General features: G+C 42.3%; 1 protein-coding gene across 2 annotated transcripts; it reads right to left on the bottom strand.

Moving 5' to 3' along the window:
* Positions 1–9,634: 9,634 nt before the first annotated feature.
* On the bottom strand, positions 9,635–11,627 carry LOC119212890 (large ribosomal subunit protein eL19). 2 transcript variants are annotated; one of them, XM_037463744.2, is made up of 6 exons: positions 11,600–11,627; positions 10,667–10,764; positions 10,448–10,570; positions 10,202–10,322; positions 9,987–10,097; positions 9,635–9,826 (listed from the first exon to the last, which is right to left on the bottom strand). In XM_037463744.2, exons 1-6 carry the CDS (start codon positions 11,602–11,604, stop codon positions 9,700–9,702), a joined length of 585 nt encoding a protein of 194 aa, XP_037319641.1. In that variant the 5' UTR covers positions 11,605–11,627; the 3' UTR covers positions 9,635–9,699. The 2 variants fall into 2 exon arrangements, with proteins under 2 accessions (XP_037319641.1, XP_062416246.1); XM_062560262.1 differs by lacking the exon at positions 11,600–11,627 and adding an exon at positions 11,485–11,503.
* Positions 11,628–11,989: the final 362 nt, after the last annotated feature.

The raw sequence follows: 11,989 nt of genomic DNA, 5'->3' as shown, positions 1-11,989 counted from the left end.
TTGGATCAAATGTGATTTTGAGAGATAGAGAGAGGACGAGAGAGAGAGAGAGAGAGAGAGGGGGGAGAAATATGTGTGCAACTGGCAGAACATCTAGCTTCTCGTACATTTTTAAAAATTGCTGACTTCGGTGCTGAAAATGGCACGGTGCCTTGCACTTACTGTACCACTGAGCTCTCTCTCTCTCCTCCATGACAATGGGAAGAGGAGGTTGACATCATTTTCTCTTTCTCTAATGGCAGAAAAAAAGCAGAGAACATAAGGCTGTGAGTGTGTCTCCGTCTCCCAAATCATTTTCAATCCTCTTTCCCGCTACATAGGTCAACATCACAACAAGACATTGAAGGTTTTCTTGAGTCAATGAATCCACACAGAGTATCCCAAGAGGCTGGAAAATGAAGTAAAATGGCTCATTAGATGTGTGAGTTGTTACGCGGTCTCCTCCTGCTCATATTCTTCACACTCGGTGCTTTGCACTTTTGGGACTGGTCTTCGGCTGCTTCGTGGGGGTGATGATTCTAGCACAAGGGCGTTGACAAGGAGCACGAATATAACAACAATGCAAATTCAAATGCAAAATCCATGCCCCGAAATAGCACTTGATTATATAGGCAGGCAGAAGGATCAGCAAAGCGCTGTCAGAGGGAAATAAAGCCTGCTGCCGCTTGGCACACCTTAACAGACCCCGGCATCAAACACACGCAAATAAAAATAATCCCTGACTTCCTCTTACTGTCTGTTTAATTCAGCATGAGAGGGTATTACACACACATCTACATCGGGGAAGAAGACCAACATATGCTTTAATTTTTCCTTCTTTTTTTTCCAGCAGCTAGTCCCCAACTTCATCCCTCTGTTGTTTAGTCTTAGCGGGCAGCAAATGCTCTTTGTGATTTTTTAGAGCTTCGTAGAATACAGCAGAGTCGTGAGACTGATCCAAATCAGAGTCAGATTCGGCTCGCCTTTCTCTCGCCTGCATCCATTCATTTCCATTATCTACCTGTCCACCAGTAGCCCTCAGACTTTCCACTTCAGTCATGACCTCCCCTGCACACCTGCTCGCCTGTTTCCACTTTCCCCCGTCAGACCTGCAGCCAATTTCTGGCCAATTTCCCCACCGTTTCTTGCTGGAAGATCAAAGTTGCATTATTGCTTTGTTGTCTTGTGTTTTTTCTTCTTGCTTTTTAGCTTCTGTTACCTGAACCTATACCTACACCTGTCGACACTTTCCCAAATAAAAGCTTTATAGCTTTCAATTTCTCTCATCACAATCCGGTTTGTTCCACTCTTTTTAACTTTTTAAATAAGGTATAGTATAATTTATTTAATTGGGTGAGTATCAACACTCCAGCTGCATCCCGGTGTTATTTTTCCTCCTGCCGGTCTTGTCTTGTCACCATCCTCAGGTTCCAGTCGTGTTTTCTGCCAGCCAACTGGACTATTAAAAATGAAGAAGGTACACGGGGATGGCATGTTTAATGCATGCGCTCATCTCCTGCCTCTTGAGGGCATACCTCCGCTTTCTCAGGATGCCGCTCGCACAACACGACGCGGTGTGACAGGAATGAAGGCCACCCGGCCGAGTCCGCAGGGTAAAAGAGGGATCCAACTAGCCGCGGCGCTTTGAGTCTGAATGATGAAAAGCCGGTGCATGCATCCTCTGAATTGATCTCAGAGGCTGGAGGAAATAGGCCCGCGGGGGTTGAAACATGAAAGCTGCAAGCATGCTGCATGGGAATTTCTGATTTGAAGATGTTCCTTTGTTTCTTTGGATAGAGTATTTTAGGGGAGGCCCAGGGCGATTTACTGTTCATTCTACAACACAATAAAAATAGATGAAATGAGTTTTAATCATGGAGATGCTTCATACCACGGTACCCTGAACAGTTTCCAAAATCATCTTTCCATCTTAAAAGCATTGTCTTACAGATAAAACATTTATGAAAAGAGTGCCTTTGTAGAATATACTGGTGCAGTCTGCAGGATGAGACAACCTTCAAGTAAGTTATGAATTCATCTTTTTTTTAGTCAGAAGTGCAGGTCTAATAAAGGTAATAACTGGGTGAAATTATGTATTTGTTTATTCATGAGTAAATCAGAAAAAAATGAAATAATCCATGAATTGTAATTGTCGAATCGAATGACACTGTAGTTTGTGTTAAATTTACTCTTTAGCCAACACAATGTGAGAGCTTCTGCACTATACACAGCACCTAACAACCTAACAACTAGAGAAATCAGAAGCTAGTTTTTTACAACCTGCATCCAGTCCCAGAAATATCACCAACTTCAAAAATGACCCTACAAATCCTTTGATTGATGAAATTGCTGCTTTATCATCTCTGCAAGGTCACCGTTGAAGTGGTTTTCCTCCAGGGCTCCGATTAATGTTATTTTGGTTTGATTGCTGCTGAGCAAACATTTTTTTTTTACCTACATAAGTACAAAAAGATAAGTATCAGTATTCATCACATAAATGGAAGCCTCCGACCTCGATTGACCCACTCTGGCTTGTCACGACACCCAATGAAAACAAAAACACTAAGTTCCACTCTGGCCGATCCACCTGCTCTCAGTGCTTTCGCTCAACGCGCCCCTTCATCAGTACTGACCACTTGCGTTTTCAGTCATTGTCCTTGACCTTTCTCAATGATTACGAATGAGGTTTGATGTTGCTGATGTTGTTGCTAGCCTCAAACTCAAGGGCAGTCGAGATTAATTGACACGAGGACTCTTGTGGTTTAAGAGGAGTTTGTTGTGTTTCCCTGCCTCCTTTTATTCAGATCAAGAAGGAATAAAGGTTGGTTTGCCATGGTGTTAATGTTTGTCAATGATTTATTTCCACACTAAGCTGCTTCCTCGCATTATTAGCATTTTCTAAATACAGTTTTAGGTAAACACACTCGTTTTGTCACTGTGTGTCCTGGTTTCTGTCACGGTTTGGGTCTGCTCTGTCTTATTTTGTAGTTTTCATGTCTCTGGTGTTCCTGGGTAACTTCACTTCCTGCCTTGTCCTGTCTTCCCTTGTGATTGTCTGCCGTGCTTGATCGTTTCCACCTGTGTTCAATCACCTGCACCTCCCTTGTGTATTTAAGCCCTGTGAGTCTCTTGTCTGGTGTGGCGTCATTACATGTCAGCGTTCATGTGTCAAGTCAAGTCAAGTCAAGTCAAGTCAAGTCAAGTCAAGTCAAGTCAAGTCAAGTCAAGTCAAGTCTGTTTCGTGTTTTCAAGTCTTCAAGTCCAGGTCCCTGTTTTTGTCTGTTTTGTTTTCTCCTCCTTCCTCGCTTTTTTGGTTGGAGCGATTTTGATTTTGAGTTTTGACAATTAAAGTCTTTTATTTTTCAACTCCGCATTTGAGTCCTCCCTCCTTGCCCCCGACCGCGTCCCCCCTTGACAGTTTCCTAGTGACTTACTGCTCCGTCGTTACAGATTGCCTCCTTCTGGTGCACTGTGCTTTAAACCCCCCCTCTGAGAATGATGTATAATAGCAATAGGCCAACGTAATCATGATTGTGAAGATATCTGAATGCTGGAGTACAAACACAGAGCTTAATCCTATCATAGGAAAAATTAAGTACTGAGGAAAAGGTTTTCAGGCCAATTAGCTGAATGGTAAAATTATAATTTTAGGACATTCTGTTAAAGTAATTTCATGAGACCTTAATGTTACTAATGTCACTCAAATTAATGGCTAGGGTTGAAAGCTGATTAATGTCCTAACCTGGTTGGGTTTATTTTAAAAGCACTAGCTTTTGGGTTTTCTGTTGTTTTTTTACAGCTATGTTACACATTGAAGTACTAACTTGTTGGATTAGATCAATGGATGATGAATTAAGGGGGAAAATGTTGCTCAAGTGTGTCTAAAGCTGTGTTTATCTCCCGAGCAAGCTTTAACTTTACTCAGTAAACCGATCTCAGTAAAGGATGCTCTCACGTCCTTCACATGGCCTTTCCCCCCCAGGCGAATGTGATCGAAGAGTGTGCTGCCACGGCTCCTCTTAACGCCCCACCTCCACAACCTTGGGCCCTCTGTCCCCTCAAATGGATTCCCGATTTCAACACCCTGTGAAAATCTTAAAAGCAAACTTCAAAATGCATTCAGTCTCTATGAAAAGGACGTGAAATGGACTGAAATGGAAAAGGACTGAAGGCGTTTTCTTTGCGGCCTCCCGACTGCTCAAGCGGTGCATTTTGGGGATTTGGAAAAAAAGCTCATTACTTTCAGTAATTCAACTTAAAAGGTGAAACTAATATATTAGTATATATAAATATATATATATATATATATACACACCTGTACATTTTTCAGCGCCTCCGTCTAAGCTCTTACCCTGCCCCGACATAACTAGTAGAAATAGCATATTTAGAAATATAGTACTTTCCTGATCCACATTTGGGATTTGATTCTCTCTCCTCAAGGTGCCGTGTGTCAAACGTGTTTATTTCTTCCAGGATTTATTCTCCACTCAGCTGAGGAGGACACTCAGACTGGTTTAGCTCCATAGGGGAGTCGGTATGGATCCTCTCAATTCACACGCGGACATCAGCACACATGTCGAAAAAAGTGAAATAAGGATCACAGCATAAAAGTAGTGCAATCAACTAGGGCTTTATTAGAAATGCCATTATATGACTTTACTTGACCTGCAATTCTATTATAAAGGTATGGAACGGTTGTGGATTCCAGCCTAAGAATCTATGAGAATTGAGGTTGGATTCAAAAGCATCAACAGGTGTGTGGTGGAGCAGTGCAGGGAGATAGCAGGAAGGCTGAAGTGTGGAGGATCCTCAGTTCAAACCTGCTCTCTCAGAAGGAGGGTTTGGTTGCAGTCAGGGCTTCAAACTGTAAACTTTGAAACAGTTTTGAGGTTTTGTAAACAATCCCATGGTCTAATATGAGAAACGGACACAATGAGGCATGTGCTTGAATAGCACAAGGGAACAACTGAAGGGCTCCAGGCTCCAACCTGCTGTCTGAGGTTGTGGGTTCATGCCCCTTCATGCAGACATCACTTCTGCTTTGAAAGAGTTTTGAGGTTTGAGTAGCAGTCTCAAGGTTAAATATGAGAAACCAAAATGTAATTTGTGCATGGTGAGGTAGTGCAGCACAAGAACTGAGGAGCTACTGTCCTTACCCTGTAGGTTGTGGGTTCAAGCCCAGTCTTGGGTTTGAGCCTTTGGTTTGATTAGCAATCTCAAGGTTAAATACAACAAACACAGGGTTGGTTAGTGTGTGGTGAATTAGCACAGCGGAAGAGCTGCTGCCACAAGCCTGCACTGCATTTGAAGGTTGTGGGTTCAAGCCCAGTCTTGGGTTTGAGCCTTTTGCTTTACTTCAGGTTTGATTAGCAATCTCAAGGTTAAATACAACAAACACAGGGTTGGTTAGAGTGTGGTGAAGTAGCGCAGCGGAAGAGCTGCTGACATAAGCCCCTGCACTACACTGCACTTGAAGGTTCTGGGTTCAAGCCCAGATGTGGAAATAGCATTTGAAAATAGTTTTGAGGTTTAACTCACATGCTCAAAGTTAAATAGGAGAATCAAAGTTCCCAAAATGTGACCAGGACTGGTAGTGTAGGGGTGCAAGAAGGAGCCGAAAGCCTCTGTAAGGGCCGCCAGTGGGTTCAAATCCCGCTCCTGCCAAGTCTTGAGCGCACTGCCGCGGAGGTAGTTGTGGGGGCATTGTCCCCACTGGTTGTTTCAGAGAAGTGTACCCTGGGGGTTATGCAAAAACACAAGGCGCGTTCACTTGGGTTATGATGGCATTGTCAAGAATGATGAAGAATCTTTTGGATGATGAATTGACTAAACTTGATGTTAATTGCTTTGCTTTTAGTACTTATTAGCCATGCTACGTAGCCTATAGGGTTCCACCTTTTTGACGGGAGAGAAGGCCGGATGAGTCAGTAAAGATGAGCAGATGTGTCTCATTCAGTGGTCACACTGACATGAAACTTATTACAGCCTCTGAGGGCATTTTTCAAGACAATCACATGTTTGTCTACTTCAGGGCATCCTGTGGACAACCTTGTGGACAAACTGACAGTCTGGCACAGGGTGTAGATTTGTTTACCCTTTTTAGTGCATCCACCCTCCAATTCTTTGTTACATTCAAATTCAACTCACTTGTGCCTCGCCTGATGCAGGAAGGATGAATAGCATGGTTGATCCTCCAAGATGCACCAATCCGTCTCTGGGGCAATATCCCATTATGATTTTTTTTAATGTCAGTTACCCAAAACTAAAAAAGGATTTAGGAAGAGCCACCATGTCCCTTGAGGGTTGAACCCAGATAAGGTTTAAAGTAGGGCTGCAACAACGAATCGATGAAATCGATTAGAATCGATTATTAAAAGCGTTGGCAACGAATTTCATTATCGATTCGTTGTGTCGCGCGACTATTATCTTTGAGTATTAAAAGAAAGTTGCGCGCGCCGCGCAGAGCTGAGAAAAAAAAAGTTGAGCGCTCGCGCAGCAGAACATCGGAGAGACCCGTACTACTGTTCTGAAACATGCGGAGGAAGAGAAGCCAATGCGACCTAAATATTTCACACTGAAATGGGGGGTGCGGGTCCTAGCGGGCAACGGGGGGGGGGGGGTGCTGCGGTTTTCTTTGCAGCGCCAGTAGTTTTACGTTCTAATCGCCGCGCTCGACTTCAAGGTGTAACCTTTATTATTGTTCGGTCTGAAACAGCGCGCCCAGTGACGGGTGGTGCAGCAATATTGATGTCCGGGTGGAAATCAGGAGAAAGGTCGGTCCGGGATATTTTCGGGAGGGGCTTTGAAATTCGGGAGGGTTGACATGTCTGATTGTAAGATATGCAAAAGCGACATGGCCTGGCACGGGAGCACCACGGCAATGATTCATGATTTTGTGCCTAATATATTTAATTTGGCGGCTGTAAAGTATACATTATGCGATGTGTGTATGTTTTTTGTGTTAGTCCATTTTATTTGCTTACTTAGGGATGTTCAAGGAGCAATCTGTTAGTGCAAAACATATATAGAAAGTGCACAGTCAGTTCTATTTTTCAATAAAGGGTTGGAAATTAATGTTTTTACATTTTTTATTTTTTTATCCGATTCATCGATTAATCGAACAAATAATCGACAGATGAATCGATTATTAAAATAATACATCAGTGGCAACAACCCATAACCTAGTGGAATAACAAACAATAACTCTGTGTGTATGCATGTACGGGGTACCCCAGCCTTACCTCAGTCACACTTCCCCCACCACAAACCTCAAGGGACAAAAAGCAAGCGACCGAGAGAGCGCAAAGAGAGGCTTTATAATTGCCCTCCATATCGGATTGGCCGGAGTGTGGGCCAATACCGGGGTGCTCTGGAGGCAGGGCCAGCCAATACTCCGCCCCTCACCTGCAGGACAAACAAAAAAAAGGTGAAAGCAAGAGAGGCACACATCTCTACACGTAACACTCACGCTATGATAACATTTCCTTGATGTTACCTGAGGTCTTTTTAGTTGTCTGTGTGGCGAGTGTCTGGTGGATCTGAGAGCTGTGTCTTCCTCTATTAATCCCTTGAAAAGGAAACATGAGAGAACATTGAGAATCCTTCCCACGCTTTAAAGAATACCTCTCTATATATAAGCCAGGCAATTAGGTAGTTGAGGTGAGGAGGAAGAGAACATAAAAAGGCAACGGTGCGGTAGAAAGAAACCTCAGACTGGGAGGAGGGCACGTTGTTTTATAAGCAGGTGAATGTGTCGAGTTAGGCCTAACAGCTGGATCCCATGCACATTAAACTTGGCATTTATCAATCCATCCACGAAGACCCTTCAAGCGCCATAAAGGTCTCCAGAGACATATGATGGCCAACAGTTAATTATGCAACCATGGAGATAAAGCCTCAACACGCAATGCAAAGGAGGTCATCAAAATGCCATGTCAAGGTTTTATATTTGAAGTGCTTTTGTATGAAAAACCTTCTCTTTAATTACTTGAGTCTTCTAATCTGAATTGTTTTTGAAGATCTCCTGAACTTTTAAGTGTTCTCCATTTGTTTTGCTTTGGTTGAAGGCCAAATGTAATAAAGAGCGCTGCTTCATTTCATCTCTCCTCCTCTCCTTATCTAATCTCATTAAGGATCACGCTTCAGGAATTAGGAGTGCCTCTTGGTAATGAAGAAACACATTAACTGAGCTACAAAATGGCCTCAACGCACAATGACCTTTTTTTCTCAATCAGCCACCACAGACATTTTTTGGAAATTTTAGCATTTTAGTGACACTAAGGTTTATCTAAGATTTTTAATAAACATATTGGTAAAGGTTGCATTTTTTTGTTAAAAGTGTAGTTTAAGTATGGATTTTTAAAATGAAATCCGATTAGGTAAGCAGATGCATTATGCTGTGCAAGGCTTCGTGCCGGCTCCTCAAGGCCTTTTAAACATAAAGGGTTTTTCCCTGCAGCCCCGTTGTCTTATTGTTTATACATGATGGTGCATGATAAGAACAGACACTACTATAAACCAGACTTAAAACGAGTTCAACATCTGCCAGTGAACGGGAAGTGAACTCTCCCGGTAAAGTCCAAAAGCCTAAAAGTTGTGAATTATTCATTTCTAGATTCTTGACTGCAGTGTGTCATTAGTGTACGCAGCCATTCATCGAAAAAGAGTAATGCCATGTCATTAAAACTCCAGTGCCACAGACTCAAGATCCTCCTGAATAACATCTGCTTTGAATCCACCGGAGGAGAATCCCTTAGTTCTTGCTGACGGCAGACGGCCTGGTTACCGACCGGCGCATCTGCAAACGCTTCAGTCACACCTTCTCAAGAGAGCGAGAGAGACGGAATCCATCAAGGCCGGAGAAGTGAAAATGACTTGAACGTCAGCGGCTGAGGTTTAATGTGTCTGTAATGTTGGAGCACGGCCGATGTTTGAATGAAGGTGTGAGTTGTTAGAGGCTTTTTGACTACCCTTCAGGAATGAGGAAGCAGAGGAAATAATTATTTGGGACATTATATAACTTTAGTAGCTTGATGTTTTCTTTAACCAATGCCCCAATGTCAAGAGCTCAATTGAAAATGATTTCTCAGTGGAATTTGACTATTTCTTAACAATTCTGCAGCACATTGTTCAGTTCAATGAATAACCGAGTTATGGTAGGTTGTGCAAACCTGGCCGCATATTTGAAGATTAAAATAGTGATTGATGGTAGCAAAGTGCAAGGCCAACATCAGTGTGCTGCTGTTACCATAGAGCTAACGTGATGAATCGATTCGGCCTCTGGGATGAATAACAGTGTTTGAGGCCTTGTTTAATCTGCAGCAATCTATGTTTTAAACATCTGGATGACCAAAATAAATGTTAAATAACAGGGATACTGGTGCTCTGCTGCCACTTGCTGGACCAGTGAGAACACTCCAAAGAAATAATTTTTAAAGCCACATGAATCTAAGTGCTGAAATATCCCAAAGATTTCCATATAAAAGCTAATTCCCTTCCGATATTTTACAATGATAGTCTTGTAAATTTGAATAAGAAAACAGATTTCCAACAATAACTCTCACTCTTCTTGCTTTTTTACTCTTTACTTCATGGCTCCTAACATTAAATAATCAAAGTTTATCACCAAAGTGTAGACAATAACCAACACTGACAATTACTTTTATCCAAATTTATTAGCAAGAAAAATGGAATCAGATATGAAAAACTTTCAATCTAAATTCACTTCTTTGCAGTTTCCTCCTCCTTGGAAAAGCTCTTGATCATCTCTTCCTTCTTGGCCAGGAGACGCTCTTCTCTGCGTTTGCGGGCCTCCTTGGTCTTTGAGCGACGAGCCTCAGCCTGGTCACTGTTTGGGTAAAAGGTGGAGACATTTAGAGATGTGTCGTGATAAAAAAGCGACACTTCTACAAAATGGCGGCTGGAGACGCGTTGTTGAACCATAGCAGTAAAATCTGCTGTTGAAGAAATGAATACAATCTAAAAAACAAGCAAAAACGACAACTTACGATAACAGCTTTCTGCGAGCCTTATCTGCCTTCAGCTTGTGGATGTGCTCCATCAGGATGCGTTTGTTTTTGAAGACGTTACCCTTGGCCCTCAGATAGAGACTGTGGTACCTGGAGGAAACCGAAGAAATACCTCACAGCTTCTAGAAGACAAGTTCCTCAGCTTGAAGTAGTTCAACACTACACTGGCGTAGTCACCAGAGATTCACACTTACATGTGCCTGTCAATTTTCTTGGACTCCCTGTAGCGACGGAGAAGGCGACGCAGGATTCTCATGCGACGCATCCATGTCAACTTCTCTGGCATACGAGCGTTGGCGGTACCCTTTCTCTTACCTGGGCAGGAGGATATTAATTACGTTATGACATTTATCAAATATTAAATTACACCAGGACACACCATCATCATATCCAAACAACTGCTCTTTACATTTTCAAAGGAAAATAGGAAGATTACACACCATAACCCATGTGACGCCCCTTGCGGCGTGCCAATGTGTTCTTGCGGCAGCGGGCACGGGAATGAACCGTCACAGGCTTTCTGATGATCAGTCCATCCTTCACCAGTTTTCGGATCTGCTGGCCTGTGGTACAGATGTTCAATGCAATAAAGATGTTGGCCTTTAAAGCTCACATTGCAAAAATAGAGTACGGAGCGCTCTCCAAAGTTAGCAACTCACGAGAATTTGCGTTGGCAATCTCATTGGTCTCATTTGGGTCCAACCACACCTTCTTCTTGCCACAGCGCAAGACGCTGGATGCCAAGCGCTTCTGGAGCCTGAGGATGTGTTCGTTTTACAGAAATGTCACATACAGGTACCTTAAACATCATCTATCAATTTAAACTCTTAAAAAAAAGGGGGGGGGGTGGGGGTGTATTACAGCAAGTGGCTGCTCCATTTAATTTGTTTGGGCATTTTAAAATTGCATTTAACTCAGCATTGAGATCTTTTTTATAGTGACTCAAAAAATTATTCCAAAACTAAAGGAATTGGCCATTTTGGCGTTTTACGGGTTTCTACATGAAAACACGGAGTTAGTTCAATAGCTTCATTGACCTCGTCACTGCTAGCGAGTGGGCTCTTTAAGTGGCACTTTTCCAAACGTGGACTAAAGATACGCCACACAAAATACATTAAAAGGAGATACACACAAAAAGCAAATGTATTCTCATCGCAGATGTTAACAAATACGAGCGTTAGCTGTTAGCCCTTTAGCCGACAGGAAAGCGAATGCGTGACTTCCACGCCACCGCGATGTCTTGTATTGTAATACGTTATGTATTACATTTGACCGATTATTATTTATCAGCTAGCTCGACTAATAATTGCAGGCACTAAATACTGTGACTGTAGAGAGCTGATTAACGACTAAGAGTACGCGGCGTTTCAGTAAGATGCTCCGACATAACGTTAACTTGGTTATTTGGCTAACTTAGCTCCCAATGTAGGCCCAATGCTAACACTACGTGTATTCTGGTAGAAAAAGGCAAATTTACATTTAGTCTTCAGGATTCAAGGCAAACCACTTGATTTAAATAGCAAAGCCGACTTCCATATTAAATGTTTATTTAGAATAAATACACGGATTTACAATCCGAATGCGCTGCTCACCTCATGGCTGCTTCTAGCTTGGTAGAAGCGAAGGAACGAGGACGATTCAGTCCCAACCATTCAAGATATCGTCATGGGTTGACCGACTACAATTCGTTTTCAGAAAAAAAACGAAATAACGCCACAGGTTAGGTAGTAAATGTCTTTTGCAAATGTTATTTGAAAGGAGAAAATTAATATCCATATGTATGGTAAATATATCTATAAAGAGACCCTAAGTATATTTATTGACCGCCCCCCCTTCATAGCACAATGGTACGCTCCGATGATATGCATTATAAATATCCAACCACTGGAGGACGCCCCACATCCATGTTTAAAACTTTAATTTCTAAAACATTCGTTCTTTGTGTAAATTACATATTATGTCCTATTTTTCTGTTAAAGAAA

Source organism: Pungitius pungitius, chromosome 21 (genome assembly GCF_949316345.1).
Source record: "Pungitius pungitius chromosome 21, fPunPun2.1, whole genome shotgun sequence".
In the NCBI taxonomy this organism is placed as follows: Eukaryota; Metazoa; Chordata; class Actinopteri; order Perciformes; family Gasterosteidae; genus Pungitius; species Pungitius pungitius.
Note: the sequence above shows the minus strand (reverse complement) of the source record. Positions and strands in the feature narration are given on the sequence as shown.

What these genes read in the sequence shown, in the direction of transcription:
- LOC119212890 (XM_037463744.2), bottom strand. An exon ending in AAGAAAATTGACAGGCACAT is followed by an intron (nt 10,098 to 10,201) that starts GTAAGTGTGAAT and finishes GGTTTCCTCCAG; the next exon opens with GTACCACAGTCTCTATCTGA. An exon ending in GCTCGCAGAAAGCTGTTATC is followed by an intron (nt 9,827 to 9,986) that starts GTAAGTTGTCGT and finishes TTACCCAAACAG; the next exon opens with TGACCAGGCTGAGGCTCGTC.